We start from the raw sequence: 19,829 nt of genomic DNA, 5'->3' as shown, positions 1-19,829 counted from the left end.
ATTTTCTATTTCTTTTTGTATTGCTAGTTATACCCCAAGCTAATTACATACTAACACCTAAAATATTATATGCCCAAACAAAGTTATTCTTTGTTGGTTATTCTAATAGTATAATTGTTTTTTAATTCATAAATAAAATTTTTCCCATCAATCAACTTCTATAAGTAAAAACAAAAAATTAACTATTTGCATATAAAATAAATATCTAAATTAATTATTTAATAAAAATTACATCTATATATATAAAATATTATATGAAAATTCACGATTTCATCCAAACCAACAGAAACCTTATTGTAATCCACTTTCTATGTAAAAGACTTACAACGAGAAAGTCCACCTACAAATCCAATGGTTGAAAGAATTCTAAAATATACAGTTTATAGATTTTAATAATTTAAATACCGTGTAAGTTAAAGATACCTTAATCGATATATATATATATATATATATATATATATATCACATTATTTTTTGGGCGCTTCAAACGTCGTTGCAGTGCGCATCTCATGTATTTTAGCGTTTTCAACGTATAGAATGTTAATTTTGTGATTCAGTTAACACGCCACATATGCCCTACAAGTATTAGTCATAATATTATATCGTACCTCTATACCTATCAAACACGTCTCTAAAACACGTCAACTCAAGCAATATCGACGCACCGGGAATATAAATAATTCCTAGGATCAGTAAAATTGGCAGTGCAACAAAGATCAGAGGATCCATGAACAGCAAGAGACGGCTAAAGATTCGCTAAACTAACTCCACCCAGTCCTTATATTCCAGTACCTCTGCATCCGTTAGCCAATAGCCGTAGCTCACAATCCAACGATCAGATGGCTCTCAGTCCAGAACCGCTGCATGCTATTGTGTTCCCATACCCAACGCAGGGTCACATAACTCCCATGATGCAGTTCGCCAAGAAGCTTGCTTCCAAAGGTGTTATAGTCACCTTCGTTACCACGCACCACAGACACCAGCAGATCACTAAATCTCACGCTCACAGTGCTGAACAAGACGATCCTATTGAGCGGGAAGCCCGTAATCTTGGTCTTGACATTCGCTCTGCTCAAATATCTGATCGATTACCTCTGGATTTCGATCGGTCTGCCAGATTGAGTGATTTCGTGCGCTCTGTGGATAACATGGGAGGAGAGTTGGAACGATTCCTTCAAAATCTCAACAAGACGGGGCCTGCCATATCGTGTGTCATAGCTGCCAGTTCACTTCCCTGGTCATTTGAACTCACAAAGAAATTAGGTATTCCCTGGATTTCGTTTTGGACACAGCCTACGTTTCTTTATTCAATCTACTATCACTTACATCTGCTGGAGGATCACTGTCAGTCTCTCTACGAGGGACCCGGTAAGGTTTCTACTTGGTTTACATAGATTTTCCGCTTGAAATCCCGCTGATAAAAACTTGAAGATATATCTGAGCCGGTCGTCATCAGTAGGCGTGTAGTTTACTCACATCTCAATCTTGTTTATTTTTATTTCGAATTTTGATACCCAACAGTGGGACTTGTCTGCAGCTGATGAAGGCACGATTTCCATTGATTTTATTCCCGGCGTCCCAACCTTAGAAACAAGAGATCTTCCGTCCTTCATCCGTGAGACAGGTGCGGACTCAAAGCAGTTTCTTGATGTGATGCGTAGGTCCGTTCAAATAAGTCGCGAGGCAGATTGGGTTCTTGGTAATTCCTTCGACGATCTCGAAAGTAAGGCAGTGAATTTAAACCCTCCTGTTTTGCATGTTGGTCCTTTGCTTCCCTCGGGTTTAATGAACGGTGAACATTCCAATGACATAAATGTTGGAACGAGCACTTGGACACAATATGACTGCTCCGAGTGGCTGGATGCAAAACCTAATGGTTCGGTTGTATACGTTTCCTTTGGGAGTATGATTCATGCGACTAAAGCTCAGCTGGAGGAAATAGCGATGGGTCTCAAGGACAGCGGACATTTCTTTCTCTGGGTTCTTCGTCCTGACATAGTCTCCTCAACAGTCTCAGACTGCCTACCAGAGGGTTTTCTGGACGAGACCAAAGAGCAGGGTCTCGTTGTTCCATGGTGCAAACAGCTTCAAGTATTATCACATCCCTCCGTTGCGGGATTCATTACGCACTGCGGATGGAACTCAATGCTCGAAAGCATAGCTCTTGGAGTTCCCATGATAGGGTTTCCATTTTGGAATGATCAATTCACCAACAGCAAGCTCATGGCCGACGAATGGAAGATTGGATACAGATTGAGCGGAGGAGGTCAGTCAGGAGGGGAAGGACGGATACTGAGGCTAGATATATCCAGCACTATCAGAAAATTGTTCAGTGACAAAGGGATAGAGGTAAAGAGAAATGTGGAGACTTTAAGAGACCGTGCGAGGACTGCGGTGCGAAGAGGAGGATCTTCGGATATAAACATTGAGAGCTTTATTGAAGGTTTGAAGGGGAAACTTATCGGTAAATAACTAAAAAATAGTGAACGATCTCAATCAGTGTTATCAAGAGCAGATAAGCGTCGTAGGTAAACATCCTGATAGTGGGTAATTGTAGCAGGGAAACATCATAGACCCCATATAGCTCAATATATGCTTTATCATTCCATACTTTCTCCTATCTCACTCCCGTGATTTACACTGCCGTGTCAATGCCAGATACTATTCTGAATGATCAATGTTCTGAGTCATCAATGTTTCTCTCAAGATACTTGTCGAGTGGAATTTATATTTCACATGAATCTATTTCCTTCTTGTTTAGAAAATCGGATGCTTTTAATGTCATTACATTCTCAAATTTGCTATCTAACGAATTAAAATCTATTTTTTTAGAATAAAGTAATGAATATTCGTATTATAACTTATCAAAATGAGGGTATGATAGATAGGAAACTCTGAAAATGAATTTTTATTTTTTTTCTAATTAATACTACTTAAGCACCCACATGGGATTTGAACAAATGACTTATCGTAAGGAGTGGCTTAATAGTGCACCCATTCATCGTCAATCCAAAGCCCCATGGGCTATGAAAATGATTTATTAAAAATATTACAAAATATTATTTTAAATTTGTTATTTGTCAAAAAAAAATTAAAGAATATATTCCAACACTTTGTTGATGGTCAAAAACTTCCTCCATCAAGATGAGGGGAAACTATTCTTTAAATTATATATTTTTTTTAAATAAAATTTTATGATATTTTATAATACATCATGTGAATATGTTTAAATGAAAAGGGCTTAATTTGGGGCTCATATTGTGGTCTGCGGTGATGTTGACGGACCCATCAACAAATTGTTGCAATATATTCTTTAAATTTTTTTTTTTATAAATAACAACTTTTAAATTAAATTTTTATAATAAATTATGTGAATATTTATTACTTTATTCTAAGAAACTAGATTTTAAAACTATACTTCTAAACATATACACCCTTTTACTTATATTTTAATTTTTGAGATCTCATTCTCTCATATATATATATATCTATACATATATATATCTATATATATATATATATATTTCTCTTGTCTTACCTTTAAATACTAGCAATTGCACCACATATTGCAGTGGGAACACTGTAAGAAAATAGTCTAGGAAAGAAAGAGGATGGAAGTCAAAATTCTATGTAATTTGAGAAATTATGCTCTCTCAATTTTTTTATAATATATATTTGATTTAAAGCACTATTAATGCTAATTCCAAGGAAATCAAACTAGATAATTAACCCAATTATTCTATTATGCAAATAAGTGTTTTTCAATGGTAATTATGATTGAAGTTTGATCATGGATTAATGATTTGTATAAATCAATTCAACAACAATATGAAAAACTTTTACAACCTTCAAATTATTTTAAACTTTACAATTTTATATATATAAAATTTATAAAAATAAATATTTATTTTAGTTATTATATAATTTTTTGGGAAAACAATTTAGAAAATCTATAATATGTTATTGAGAATTTTGATTTTGCCAAAATGGTGTACATAATTATATAAATAAAAATAGTTAAAAAGATATCAATTATGAATTCAATTATTTATTTTTCTATTTCTATTTTCTTTCCACAATATACAATGTGGACAACTAAATATATATTTTAATAAAACACATGAGGCACATCAAATTTGTTACGCTTATAACTAAAGACTACCAAACCTGAAAGCTATATAAGGTTTTGAATTATTCAAATGATTATTTTTTTGACAAATAAAAATGGTAAGGTTGTACCATTATAAAGTAATAACAATAGTAATATTTGAAAATAAAGTTATATTTTAATTAATTTTTGTGATTTTTTTAAATTTTAGCAATTGAGATGTATGAGGAGGTAAATGTTTTAATACTTATAGTGGATAAATCATTATATAAATCTACCAACGGTTTAATTTATATATATATATATATATATATATATATATATATATAGCTACAATGTATTAGTACTTATCAATATTATGACTAGTATTATAGCAATTTACCCTCTCACTCCCCAATTAAACCTAAATAAAATTTACTTGTATAGCAATTTATTTGTTGCCTTCAAAAAATTGTTGTAAAATTAATGCATGACATATAAATATCTTAAAAAAATGTAAATTTATTGTAATTAAAGATATATAACGTTTTTTTATAAATACAATTACTTTTAATAAAATTTGCAACTTAAATTTAAATAATGCTCAAGTTAAAAAAAAATATATTAACCTATCTTAAAACCCAACCTACTTACCATATTTTCGAAATATCCCCATTGTAGTAATCCTAACAAGTAGGAAGTGCATGAACTTATAAAAATCTTCATAATGACTTGAATAGGAATTATATTTTTTATAATTATTGAAAAAGCTTTGAGCTTTCAATCATGGATTAGGAAATTGAGTGAACCATTGGATGGAAAGAAGAATAGTATCCGAGAGTAATCGCCATCTATCCCAACGGTTGAAAATGGTCCATTTCAAATTAAGTGGAACAAGTCTCAACTGAAATTAATTTTTAGGTTGAACTTGTGTAACCGTTTGATTTCCAGGTTGAAAGTGGGAAATGTGTCACCGTCTGAGTGGAGAAAAACGCTGAAAGTCGAAGTCTTTTTACTCCAGCGCTTCCATTTATGAAAGATAAAAATGACCCAATTCACTTTTTTCCTCCACTACTATTTTTGAAAGATGAAAATGACAGAAATCTATTTTTCCCTCCACTACTTCCATTTTTGAAAGATGAAAATGAGAATGACCTAAGTTTGCATTCATCTCTTGAGTCAAATTATATTAAATTCAATCCAGACACATTCATCGGGATCATTCATTGGGATCTGAGCTTTTCTAGAGCTTTTCTTGAATTGAATTATGTTCGATCAGTCCAACTCAGGGACTGCTTCTACGGTTATTATCTCTCGCAGGTAGTCTATTTTTTGCTTTTTTTTAATCTGTATGTCTATTGATTCATAAGGAAATTGGTTTCAAAACTGGAGTACTTAGCAGTTTTTTACTTTTCTTTATTTATCCAATTGAAAAATGTTCCCTCCACTTGATTAATGTCTAAAAATGGAGGATTCTTCTCTCACAGATTTTCTTGTGTTGTCTCTATGTTTTTTTACCTTATGTGTATGCGTGTGTTGGGTAGTATTTGTGTTGTGCATTGTGTGATAAGTGTGAGGGAAGGGGAAAAATACTAAAGAGGAACACATTTGATGCGCCGAGAGGAGATGTCATGGCATTGCATTGGCAGATTTTTCAAATTTGTTCGATGCCCAAAACCCACGTTATGTTTTGTTGCATCCTTTCGCTTTTACACAGATCATTGGTCCCTGTCTTATTGCATTCACACAGTTGAGTGGATTGTGTGCATAGATGCCCGGTAAGTAGATTCCCATAAATCTAAATAACAATGCAAACCAAACTTCACTATAATATTTTCCTTTCCTGCATCACATGATCAGACTTTGCACAACCACCCACATTGCATACTCGATACTTCCTCCACTGTCAGCAACGTAATCGAGCCACAAAAAAGGTAAAACGATACTTCTTTTCATATGATCAGACTGTGCACAAACTCCCACATTGCATACTTCCTCCACTGTCTGCAATGCAATTGAGCCACACAAAAAGTAAAACGATGCTTCTTTTCAAAGGGAAGAAGAAAAAATAATATGTTATAAAATAAATACCTTTTCTTTCTAGCATCTATTGTAGTAGAGGTACACTCCACAATGCTTGAACAAAAGCGCTTGAATCCTAGGAATCATGTCGTTGCAGTACACCATTCTCAAATACCTGATGACAGGTGTATTCATATTCTTATTGATGAACTATTTCAATTATCTATCCCCGACTTTGGGTTGTGCAAATGTATAAACCGCTAGGGCATCATCCCGATTCATTAACTAGGGCCTCCCGCACAATTCATTAACTATCGCCTCATCTCATATGGCCTCATCCCATCCTGTGTCTCGCGGATTCGGTTCTGGAATAGAAGGCAACATTATTGCCTACCCATGATTCATGTCACGTAATCGAATCCTGAAAATGAACAAGAACCTCGAAAAATTCTTTTCGCAAGATTTTGGCAATTCTCTTGCTCATGTGATTTTGCTCATATGCTTTTGAAGGGGAGGTAGTTAATAGTTAAATATTATTAACTATTAACTGATTTTTAACTTGAAATTATTATTTACTATTCATGTGACAATTTACTATTGGTCAATCCTCTAACATTAAATATGAAGGTGGATAATGGTGCAAGGTGGTACTTAGGAGAGTTGATTTCAAACACAAATGCCTTACCGCATAATTATGGATTGGGCTTTACAGTTTGATCTAAGTAGAGCATTAGAAAGAAATTTATTACCAAATTCAAGTAGAGTATTAGAAAGAACCTTATTACAAATATCAAAATTATTTTATAATAAATTATAGTAGAGGAGGATAAATAAGACATGAATCATAGGAAATGGTTCAAACAAGTTCTACTTACTCCACCATAAAAATATGGCTACAAATAAAGTCTCATATTTTGTTGAAATTTGATTCACTTCTACAAATAAAGATGTCATCATTGAAATTTTTCTGATTCAATGATGAAAATGTTAATATGGATGACTGAATCCTCCATGTAGAGGATATCAAATGTGTCATCATTACTAACATGAGAAGGTAAAATATCATGAAACACACACACACATTCCTCCAATAGTAAGGTTATATATTATTAAGACTTAGATTAACAATCTAACAAGTATTTAGCATGGATTGTATAACCATTTTAGAATATGCAAAGACATGTAAACTCCAAACAATTAGGGATCTCATAGGATATAGTAACCCATGCAGTGCATATAAGTGTGCAAAATTATTTCGTCCATGATTTACATATCATTTCACAAGAAAAAAATTATTTTCTAAGAGATGAAGAGTAAAACCTAAGCCATTATAAAGAATCTCCTCCTACACATCAAAAATAGGTTTTATTTCTTTGAATTATAAGTATCTCACTAGAGGGCTATTTGTCCTTGGAGAGAAAATTTGAGAATGTGAAATAAAACACCCTAAAAAATATTAAGGTTGGGGTATGATCTTGTCTTTAAGACATTTTTGTTATGCCTTAACCAAATGCCCCATGCCATAGTGGTAGGTAACTATTTAAGCTCCTATAGAGATTGATTCTATAGAATAATTTAAAACATTCTAAAATGTATTCTGGAACTTATTGAAGTACCCATAGGGATTGATTCTTAGAAAATAATTTAAAAGATCCTAGAATGTATTGTTTGTTCCACAGATCATGTTGCTTTACCTAAGATTCCAAACCAATACAAATGAATATGATATCTTTGTACTGAAGTAATATATGACAATTGTTGTGCATGACGTTTCCGCATAAATTACACATAACCAAACATTTGAACCCCACCTCTGCATCCTATGGCCAGTGAGCACCTAATTCGTCAAAATGAGTTAAAAGTGAAAGATGCCCTTTAAAGAAGCTATTATTTTCCGATATTTTTTCCTATTATTAGCTATACCCCAAGTTGGTGGCATACTAACATCTAAAGTGTTGTATCCCAACCAAACTCATTATATTTGTTCCTTAGTCTAATACTTCATAAATAAATAAACTTAAAATAATGCACCTCCAAAGGTTACATATTTCTAGAAACTTAGATAGACGATGTTTAAGATGAACCCCCTCTCTCTCTAGATATATATTCCCTTTTTAAATTGCATTTCGAAATATGCATTTTCAACACCTTGAATATATAGAATAAAATAGCTTAAACATCCAATCACAACAAATATTTGCTCCATTCAAAATTAATCCTTAATAAAAAATCAAAATAAAAAATAATGATACTTGAAATGTTATAACAATATGAATTTAAGTTTTCAATATTATTACTATTACTTTAAAACCATATATAATATATAAATTCTCGAGATAATTTCGGTAACATGAGCATCAAGATATTTTATTTATGGATTAAGTTGTGTACATCAAAACATTTTTCTATTAATATATTTTTAAATACATTTCAACAATACTTATTTTTTTTAAGTATTGAATATTTTATTTATGATGCACATTGAATTTTTTAATTACTATTAATATTTTTTAAATATCACATATTAATTTTATGTTATGAATTAAATTAATTACACATCTTCATAGTTTTAATAAATTATTTTCATAATTCCCTCATTTATCATACCATATTTTAATAAATCATTTTTATAATTTCCTCATCTATCATACCTTCTTTCTTTTTAATAAATTATGATAAGAATATTTATTACTTTAATCTAAAAACATAAATTTTAAAACTATAATGCTAAATATAAACGCCCTTTCCCTCATATTTAAATTCTGAAATCTCATTCTCGAATAAAACAGTCTCTCCTTATTTTATCTATATATATATATATATATATATATATATATATATATATATATATATATATATATATATATATATATATATATAGATAGATAGATATAGATATAGATATAGATATATATATATATATATATATATATATATATATAGATATAGATATAGATATAGATATAATATTTGTGGCATCTTCCTTTTTTTTTAGGGTCAATATAGCTTCCAATGCCATTGAACATGTCTATGTAGGTTAGCGTTTTCATTTCTTCATCATATAAATGTATTAATTTTGAGATTCAGTTTACATGCCACATATGCCCCCTCAAGCATCATGAGTCATAGTATTTTTTTTTTCTCTGCAAATACTAATTCTATTAACTGTGAAATAAAATAAAATTACAAGGGGGCGAGGCCTCAGGGATCATCTTCCGAGAGCACTCAGAACAACAGAAACTTTCCTATATGAAGGAGAACTAGTTACATAAGCAGGAGCACAGATATAGACAATCAAGAATTAACCAAGAAAACAAGAAGTAGGAGTGGTATAACTGACTGTCTGGAGCGTGTAAACAGAGAGCTAGCCCCAGACCATGCTCAAAAATCCAAATGAACTTTACAATGCCACATAGCATGGAGAGAAGTAAGACAACCATAACTGCCTGACTGAAGAGGCTGAACCAAAACCGCATCCAAAACCGAAAAGGAGAGGGCCCACATGGCCTCAACTTGCTATGTCCTCATTCCGAGGTTCCTCCACCATCTCGAAAGCAGTGTCCTCCCAATCATCACTACAACCGACATTTTCGGTGCCTGGGTGCCTCTTTAGGGGACACGAGTCACTGTCATTTCCTTCCACGTTCCTTTGGCCCATGGCATCTAGAGGTAGAGAGGTGTTGGGAGCGTCGCTTCTCTCAAGCCTCTCCCCCTTACCTTTCTCTATAGTTTCCCTTGCCATTACCTGCAAGTGGCTATTACTGCCGGCCTCCTTGAAAGCTTCCGGGGGGGACTCAGACATCATACGAACCCGAATTGGAGCCGGTGATTCTTCTTCAGAGAAGAGAACTGTGAAATTGACAGTGATAACGGGCCTATTAAGATTGCTCTGGAAAGTAAAATGATTGGTCTGAAGCCCATGATATGGATAAGGTGTGCGAGTAGTATTTACAGGACGAGCTGCCTGTGGTTTACCACGCCCACCTCGACTTCCCCCGAGACGACTTCTATGACTTTGGCGAACCATGTTTAGGAGGTTAAGGAGAGGCAGATACTCACACGAAGAAAGACAACGTAGGAAATCAGAGGCAGAAATAAGAGCGAAGTGGAACAACACAGTAAACAACTTTGGCCAGAGACAGTAAGTCTGCAATTACGAAAAGAGCAGTGTTGATCGAAAGGTAGGGGTATTGGAAAGCTGGCCAATAATTCTTGAGATAGACTTGCTGTCGAGACACACTGCTATCCCACTTCTGAGATAAATAAAAAATAGAAAATTCACAAAAAATTTACCTTTGTTTCCAGAGACCAGCTTGCCCCATAGACCCGTATCCAGCTTCAGCCTAAGACAAGAAGGTGGAGCACTAGCAGTGGGATAGATAGCCTAGGGCACCATGCTTATAAAAGCCAGAACCATGCCTTGGACGAGGCGAACAGTAAATGCAACAAGCATGCAAAATTTGTTTCTCTGCTGCAAATCCATCGTAAACCAAATGAGGTGTTGTTGTATCACGCTCATGAACCGAATAAACCTTTGGAGAATCACGTTGGTCTGCAACTGGTAGTATCGCACCCATCCATCTGTCCTATGGTATATTAATTGAATTTATTTCACCCGCATCCGGGTGCACTTCTTCTACTTGACCCATTTCATTTTTCACGAGGTTTAAATAGTCTAAGAGTTGTGACTCAGAGGCTATCCTTGAAAGAGGTTCATAATGGAGGTTCAGCCTACATTCCACTCCAATGTTAGCAAGTAAGTCTGCGACTTTATTTCCCTCCCTGCGATTATGCTTCAGAGTAACAGCTCTGTGAGAGGAGAGCCAACCTTTGATAAGTTCTAGTCTTTTGGCCATCCTCCAACTATTGCTAACATTGGAAGAGGAAGTTCCTTGAAGGATTTTGGAGATCATGTTTATAATGATATGGGAATCACCCTCTATTATGAGCGGAAAAATCCTTTACTTTGTTCAAAAAGAAGGCCTTGTAAGAGACCTTCCAATTCTACCGAGTTATTGGTATCCCATCCTTTTGATCCTACAATGTTTAGGAGAGGTGTACCTTTATGATCTCTGAAGATCCCTCTGAAGCCTGAATTGCCTCGATTGTCTTTCGAGGCGCCGTCGAAGTTGAGCTGGTACATATGCATTGGGGGAGGCTGCCATTTGTCAGGTGGATGGTTTTTCAATGGCTGTGAGCCTTTGATGAACTGATCTTGCTTCAAATGAAGGTTCCAATTGGCCCATATGGACTATTATTGGGGGTTATTAGGAAGGTCCTCCTAGTACCAGGTCTTGAGAGAAATGGTTTCTTCAATGTTTTGGAAAATTATTTTCCATGTATTTTCCAAACGCGCAGAGTGATCCTTGAAGATTCTACTGTTTCTCTCCTTCCATATGGCCCACAAAATAAAGCCTGGAATGAACTTCCATAGGTAGTTTAAAATCTTGCTTTGGTAAGGATTTCGCTCCCAGTTGCGCACTGTGGTGACTATGTCTCCGTGAATTCTTCCTTCCCTTTCGCATTAGAAACTAACCTTTTCCCATAACTTTTGGGCTATATGGGAGGAAAGCATGAGATGATTCATTGTTTCCTCCTCCTGTTTGCAGTTGGGGCACATTGAGGGTCCCTGAAAGTTCTTCTTCCTTAGATTATCCCAAGTGAGAATCTTGTTATGACATAGCAACCAGAGAAAGGTGGAGATTTTCGGCCATAAAGAGGGGTCCCGGACTTTGCTCCAGATCATATCTTTCACAGGATGTTCTTTGATAATGAGATTATAAGCCTCTCTTGTATTGAAGGTGCCTTTTTCTTCATATCCCCATCTAATGACATCCTCTTCCTCGAAGGGTTGTATTCTCCTTTTCTTTAATTCTGTGTCTATCATTTGTTGAGCTTGTGGCATTCCTTGTCTTAAGAACTGGTCTACCTTGAGCCATTCCTTGTACTCTTGGTTCGAAGATAGCTTCCAGAAGTTTTTGACTCTATCGTGTTCTTGCATATTTTGCGCCGGTGAATGCATTTGAGGTAATTCATCCTTTAATTTGGGCATCTGCTGCCACGAGTCTTCCCAAAACCTGGCAATGTTTCCATTCTTCACTTCCTAGAAGCTATGTTGCTGGATAAGACTTCTATGCTACTTGGCCGAGTTCCATATAAGGGAGCCCACGCTAACTTCTGAAATTCTAATTCGTTCCTCCATTGGATAGTGCCTTGCATACTTGGCTATCCATAAAGAAGCCCAAGGGGCGAGGGGTGCAGTCAACCATTTCCACCAGATTCGAGCGCCCATGACTTCGCTACTGTGAGAGGGATCCCTTAAGCCAATACCACCCCCATTCTTTGGGAGGCAAGCTGTATCCCATTTGACAAGAGCCCACTTACGCCTAAGGCCGTTGCTGCCCCATATGAAGGATCTTTGGAGCAACTTGATTTCTTTGAGCACCCATTTGGGCGCTGCCAAGATGGAGAAGAGGTAAAGAGGCATGACCTGAAGAACTGCTTTTATGAGAACTAGCCTACTAGCCATATTTAGGGATCTGTGAGTCCAAGAGGATAGACCTGTCTCACATTTTTCCATGAGGAGTTCTTAAGGACCGAGGTAGTCAGAGGCGCACCTAAGTATTTGGATGGAAGGTTAGCAATGGAGAAACCTAGAATACGAGCAATGGCAGCTTGAGTTGTGGCTGGGGAATGGAAAAAGAAAATCTGAGATTTGGATTTATGGACGGAGGTTCCAAACGCTTCCGAGAAGTCCGATAGAATAGAATTGAGGTGGCGCACTTCCTAGGCAGAGGGGTGCCCAAAAAGCATTGTATCATCAACAAACTATTGGTGAGTGCATGCTGAAGAGTTGTGAAATGAAAGGCCTCTAAGGCAGTGGGATTGTTGAGCTTGCTTAATGCTTCTGCCTAATCCTTCCACCATAATGACGAATAGGAAAGGGGAGAGGGGGTCTCCTAGTCTGATGCCCCGGGAAGGATGAAAAGTGGGGGAAGGAATGCCATTGACCAATATTGAAAAGAATGAAGAGGAGGTGAGGCTCATAAACCATCTAACCCAGGGGGGAGCAAAGCCAAAAGCACTTAAAACTTTTTTAATGTACAACCAGCTTAGACTGTCAAAAGCCTTCGATAGATCAAGTTTGAGGAGCATACCTAGCTTCTTGGATTGCTTCAATGAATGAATTATTTCATGATTCACGATTATGCCATTGGTGATCTGCCTGCCTTCCACGTAGCCTGACTGCTTAGGCGAAATGATGAGAGGAAGCAACAATTTGAGCTTGGAGGCGATGACCTTGGAAACTAACTTATAGATTATACTGCACAGAGCAATAGGTCTATATTTGTCGGGCTTGCTGGGCAGCTCTACCTTGGGAACAAGGGCGATGAAAGTGGCATTCACTCCTGGAAACATCCACCTTAAGGATCGTGATTCCTCCACCACTTGCCAAAACTCCAACTTGATCAATTCCCAGAAGCTATGAAAGAAGTTGGATGTGAATCCATCTGGGCGAGGGGCCTTCTCAGCTTTCAGCTGACGAACTGCTAATTCCACCTCCTATAAGTCAACAGGCTTGAGTAGAAGTGGGTTATTCTCTTCTGAGATGATTTTAGGAATGTTTGAGTAATTTTGTCTATGGCTCTTGATCTGTCTACCTTTGGCTCACTATGCATTTGCCTGAAATAGTTGAGGAGTTCACTTTCAATCTCCTCATGCTTTTCCACCTTGTCTCCCTGCTCATTCTCAAGGTGAGTTATATTGTTATTCATTCTGCGCTGGATTGTGGTGCTCTGGAAAAACTTTGTGTTTTTCTCTCCATCTTTGAGCCATCTGATTCTAGATTTTTGTCTCCATAACGTTTCTTCCTGCTTAGCCATTTCTGTGATTTGTGCCTCCAGGCATTTTTCCTATTCTAACATATCATTTGTTTGGCCTTCATCTATGATCCTCTGTTGCAGTTGCTTCATTTCTAGCTCAAGGGTGCTCCGAGCTTGAAAAATATTACCAAAGGAATTATGATTCCATCTTTTGATATTGCATTTAAGATGCTTTAACTTCTACTGAAATTGAAACATCTGTGATCCTGTTGGGGGAGTGAAGTTGTGCCATTCTGAGGTGATTAGATCGCAGAAGACCAGATGAGTCATCCAAAACTCTTCAAAGTTGAATGGTCTTCGGGTTAGGTTGCGAGGGCGTGACCATGTAAGGGAGATGGACCAATAATCAGATCCCGTCAGAGGCAGGATAGAGGCTGCAAAGTCTCCACCGATATGTATAGCATTGTCTGAAATCAGGAATCTATCCAAACGAGAAGTGATCTGCTGTGGCCCTGTTCTCCTATTGCTCCAAGTGTATAAACCATTATTGAAGGGTATGTCCATGAGCCTGTTTTCCTGAATGAAGTCTTTTAGAGGTTTTCCTTCCTGACTCCCTGTGCACCTTCCTCCCTTCTTCTCTTCTAGTCTAGTAATCATGTTAAAGTCTCCTCCGGATATCCATAGAGGGTGTACTCTGTCATGGTTGATTTCAGAGAGAGCACTGAGGATTTCTGCCTTGTGGAGTTCCTCTTGGGGGAAATATACATTGGTTAAGAGTCTGTGTATATTTGTCCCAATGATGTGAAATGTAGCTTGGATAAAGTTCTTGTTGGGTTGGATATTTTTTAGTCTCATGTTTCAAGAGTCCCAAAGGATTGCCAGGCCTCCAAATTCCCCCTCAGCATCCACTGTTGTGCTGAGGCTCCCCAGCCAGATTTTAGCTATTGTTCTTTCCAGAACAGATGAATTGCATTTAGTTTCTTGCAAGAAAAGGATTTGAGGTTTTTCTTATCCCATCATGTTTTTAAGACTTCTTCTTTTCCCTGGGGCATTAATCCCTTTTATGTTCCAAGATTTTAACTTCATAGAGAAGGATTGTGATCAGAGTTTTACTACTTAGTAAGCTTGGAGTACTCGCCTGACTCCACTAGCATTGCTCCAATCCTGATTGTTCTCTGGAGGTCTATTTTTCTTCCTCGCTTTTTGATGTCTTTAGTAATGAACTTTCCATCCCAGGGGCTGCCAGTATGGATACCTAAAGATTTTTGCCACTGTGCTCGATTTAGGACTTCCTCCAAATTCTCAAATTGTTTCTCAAGGATATTTTCAAAATTGTTTGTATTGCAAGCCTGTTCTAGGCCTAGGATATCTAGTTCCCCAATGTCTATAGCTATTGTTTCCTCTTCCATAATCTGAGTATCATTGAATTCCTCATATGGCTCCTCTGCTAACCTAGAATTTGGGTCTAGGTTGTCCACGTCCATTCCTTGTGTAGTCCATATTGGGGCATTTTGCTTCTCTGAGGTGGAAGCCCCTTTAAACTTAGGTTCTTCTTGAGGTTGTTTGGGAGTTTCCTGCTTCTGATATTTGTTCTTCATCGTCTCTGTCTATATGGTGGCAGGAGTTTCTGAGCTAGGGTCATTTTGGTGAGCTAAAGCTTCAAAGCTATTCCTTGTTGAAGGCTTAGATGAACTGGTTGGAGGCATTCTAGCATTTGAGATCTGCTTCTTGTGGTCTTTCATGCTATTGGTTACCTTGGTAAATCCGTCTGCTTTTGATGAGTCCGATCCTGAAGCAGGGGAAGGTTTCTGAACTAAAGGACAGTCCCTGAACAAATGCCCCAAGGCGTGGCATCTTCGGCATCTAAATGGTACATGCTTGTAATCAATCAATTGAAACCATTCAATATCATCATGAGAAACACTTACCGCATCCGGGAGTGCCTGGTTAAGGTTCATGTAGACGCATATTCGAGCAAAGGAGGTGTATTTGCGGATTTTTGTTTCCTCTGCTACCTTGATAAATTCACCCAGAACATTTCCAATCACTTGTAGGGATTCTTCATCCTAATATTCCATAGGAAGTGAGTATAAACAAATCCAGACTCGAGCCCAACTGAGATCCTCCTTATCAGGCTTGAACCGCTCTACCCATCCTTTGAGATACAGCCCGACGGCATTAAAGAGGTAAGGCCCTCCATCCAGCACTTTGTTCCTGTCCTCCAGGTAATTGAAAATGGCAGTGAAGAAACCTTTTGGTCCTAGCTGCAGGGTTATATGTCCCTTTGGGTTCCATTTCGCAGTAATCTAGACCCTTAGCGCTTTCTCAGTCGGCCAAAGCCCTATGAACTTACCTATTAAAGCACGGACTCTCATGAATTGAATCTGTGCATTGATCCTGTGTCCTACGAGTTCAACCCTTCGTCGCACAGTGGCAACTGGTTTGCATGTTGTCGAGTTGACCTTGGGTTGTGTTTTATCTTCTTGATCTGCCTGTTGTGGGTCCAAATCCCCACCATATTCACTTTGATGTAGAGGTTTATCACTTTATTGATTTGCTTGCCACGCAACTTCATTTTGTGGGGAGGCGTATCACCCTCCCCCTGAGGCGGGTCCATGGAGAGCTGAACCCGTTGGCAGGAGGCTAAAATCCAAGAGTCCGTTAGAGATTGCAGGGTTTCGATTATCTGTAGCGGCCTGCCATTGCAGAAAATGATAAAACCCTAGCGAATAGAGCTCTCAAGTCGACCTCTTCATCCCACTTGTGCATAAATGTCATCCTATATGAAATTCTGAGTCATAGTATTAGATACGCAGGTAGTTATTATTTTTTTTTTTAAATTAATATCTATGAGTTTTGATCCATTTTAATCATGGATTTAATAAGAGCTCATATGGATTAATTTGGTACAATTTCTTTTTATAATATAAAACTTAGAAAGTTTCACTTTTAACAGTTGCATTTTTTATGGACTTGATAGATAATGGTTAAGATGAACCCCCTTCTCTCTATATATATTCATTTTTTAAATTACATTCTGGAATGCAATAATGGATTCAACCCCTTGAATATATGGAATAAAACAACTTAAACATGAAATTACCACAAGTATTTGTTCCATTAAAAATTAATCCTTCATAAAATGGTCAAAATATAAAATAATGATATTTGAAATGTTATAACAATACGAATTTAAGTTTTAAATATTATTACTATTATTGTAAAACCATATATAATATGTAAATTGTTGACATAATTTAGGTAACATGAGCATTGAGATATTCTATTTATGGATTATGTTGTGAGCATTAATTTTTCTTTTTATTAATATATTTTTAAATGTATTTCAGTGTTACTTAATTTTATGGATTGAAATATTTTATTTATGATGCACATTGAATTTTTTAATTAATATTAATATTTTTAAAATGTCACATATTAATTTTATATTGTGAATTGAATCAATTACACTTTAAAATAACGATACTTGAAATGCTATAACAATATGAATTTAAGATTTCAATATTATTACTATTATTTTAAAACCATGTATAATATGTAAATTGTTGACATAATTTAGTTAAATGAGTATTGAGGTATTTTATTTATGGATTAGGTTGTCCACATTAATTTTTTTTTTATTAATATATTTTTAAATGCATTTTAGTATTACTTAATTATATGTATTGAAATATTTTATTTATGATGCACATTGAATTTTTTAATTACTATAAATATTTTTTAAATGTCACATATTAATTTTATATTATGAATTGAATTAACTACACATCTCCTTCTTATTACTATTTTTTTAATCTAAAATGAAAAAATGAGTAATATTTAGATGAATAAATGTGTGCCCGTTCACAACATATACATTGCTCTATTTTAGTGCAGTTTCATATATCTATTAACCATAAATCCATTTCATATTTGATACTAATCCATTGTCACCTTATTAGTAAACCCATCACATAGAGAGACTTCCTATCGAAAGCTTACAAAAAAATCAAAAAGACCCAAAAACGCATTACATGAAGATCAATCATATTGAGTCACTGCTTCTTGAGGTCTATGTCCTACTTGTTGCAGGCTCCAAAAGCTGGTTCTCACTTATGGTTGAGTCTCTCTTCAGCTTTAGGTCTAAAATAATTACCCTCAGTGTGTCTACATCATCTTCCAATCTTCAAATTTGATGCTTGAGGGACAAAATTTGATTAACATGTTTGACCTATGTGTGGTAAATCTCACGGAATTTCACTTGTAAGTTGTAGTCAACCATCTATAGGTATTAATGAGTAGATAAGCATTGGGAACATGGGTTAGCAACTAGAGAATAATAAGAATTAGAATCAATGTTCAGGTTGTTATGATGGGAGAAGCATCAACCACAATGGGCTTTATGTAAGAATAATCTCAACTATCCCAATCTAAATGTATACAGAAGATAATTGTAGCCAACAATACTTCACACCATTTAATAATTCTTCGAAGCTCTTAAATGATAGCTCCATTCGAGCCACCAATGTAAGTCGAAGTCCTTCCTACGGAAATTTTCCACACTCACGATTTGTACAGGTTTTGACTACCCCCTACTCACTTCCCTATTTACAACGAAAGTGAACGAACACCTTGTTAAATTAGGCTCACTCCTTAACAAGAATTCATTCCTTGTTGACGAAGGTTCCAAGATCATTTTCAACAAAACACGAAAACTAGGAAAATGAATGAGATTGTCATACCAATTTTCTCTTATGTAATCACATTAGGGAAAATCCTTTTAGAGCTCAAAGAGATAAAACGAAAGAAAAAGTTAAAACAAGAGTTTTGAAAATAACAAGGAATGAAAATAATATGTTCCAAAACAGAAACAAAATTCCTTCAATCTATTTTCCCTAGAATTCATGCATGTGAAGCCTCTAAGTATACATATATATACAAAATTAAAGATGAAATATCCTTTAATAGAACTTGGACACATTACCAACAACAAATATTCTAAAATGGACAATGAGGCATTGTTCTAGAAGCGAATATTAAAAAAAAAATTTCCCATAAAAGGGCCATGTCTACTAACAGTGAAAATAATGAACTAGCTAGGTCGTCCCTTTAGGGACACATAACCAAAACTAACTATGAGATATTCATAGAATTTGGGTGTGAGAATAGATGTGAAGTGATGCTCCTACACCAATAGACTAGCAAACACTACATATGTTCCTAAAGTTTTTGGATTCAAGGAAATAACCTACATTTATGCATGACATTTTGATTTAAAGACAAGGAATATCAGAGTAAGAATGAAGAGGAATCTAATTTCTCTGATCCCTAAAGCATTTATAAAGATATCCAAATTGTGCAACACACTCAATTGATAACTCAACTATGGTTGTGTAGGAGTGGACATGCTTCGACTCCTAGTTTTCATAAATCCTCCTCTACCATGAGTCATTTCCATACTCGAAAATTGTATCACTACTAAAGGATTCTTCATCTTAAACTCATTGAGTTCCTTCACCTATATCTATAGTGAACCACATATCTCCCATCTATTTTGTTCTTCTAAAAGCTCCTTTCACCAAATAAATACACTCTCTTTCGATTTTTATAAATACTTGAAGTCTTGTAAGCTAATACCTCCTTAATCTCCAACTCTAGCTCATTTAATCAACACTAGTGAACATAGTAGTTCCAATGAATTTATCATCCATGTCAATTTTACATGGACTTAAATTACTGATATCAAAGAATGGATGGTGAGATTGGAAATGGAAAGGCAATTCCAATCTATAGGTGACATTATCTATCCTCTCAATAACTCTAAATGACCCCTCAAACCTCTATACAGATTATCTAAGCATTCAAGTAGGTGGTGGGAACTTCTTCTTGGTCACCTT

General features: G+C 35.8%; 1 protein-coding gene across 1 annotated transcript; it reads left to right on the top strand.

The window, feature by feature from the left end:
- Positions 1 to 839: 839 nt before the first annotated feature.
- On the top strand, positions 840 to 2,472 carry LOC149196515 (UDP-glycosyltransferase 86A2-like). Its single transcript, XM_089403755.1, has 2 exons — positions 840 to 1,368; positions 1,538 to 2,472. The coding sequence occupies exons 1-2, from the start codon at positions 840 to 842 to the stop codon at positions 2,470 to 2,472; spliced, it is 1,464 nt and encodes a 487-aa protein (XP_089259881.1).
- The last annotated feature ends 17,357 nt before the right edge of the window (positions 2,473 to 19,829 follow it).

The sequence above is a fragment of the Pinus tabuliformis genome, chromosome 2_2, assembly GCF_031772625.1.
Source record: "Pinus tabuliformis cultivar Carrire ecotype Pingquan chromosome 2_2, CPIR1, whole genome shotgun sequence".
Taxonomy (NCBI): Eukaryota; Viridiplantae; Streptophyta; class Pinopsida; order Pinales; family Pinaceae; genus Pinus; species Pinus tabuliformis.
This window is presented reverse-complemented; position numbering and strand designations above follow the sequence as displayed.

Bases quoted from the DNA above. Each gene is read 5' to 3' on its own strand.
- LOC149196515 (XM_089403755.1), top strand. From the start codon at position 840: ATGGCTCTCAGTCCAGAACCGCTGCATGCTATTGTGTTCCCATACCCA. The intron at 1,369-1,537 runs GTAAGGTTTCTA...ACTTGTCTGCAG, and splicing joins GTCTCTCTACGAGGGACCCG to CTGATGAAGGCACGATTTCC.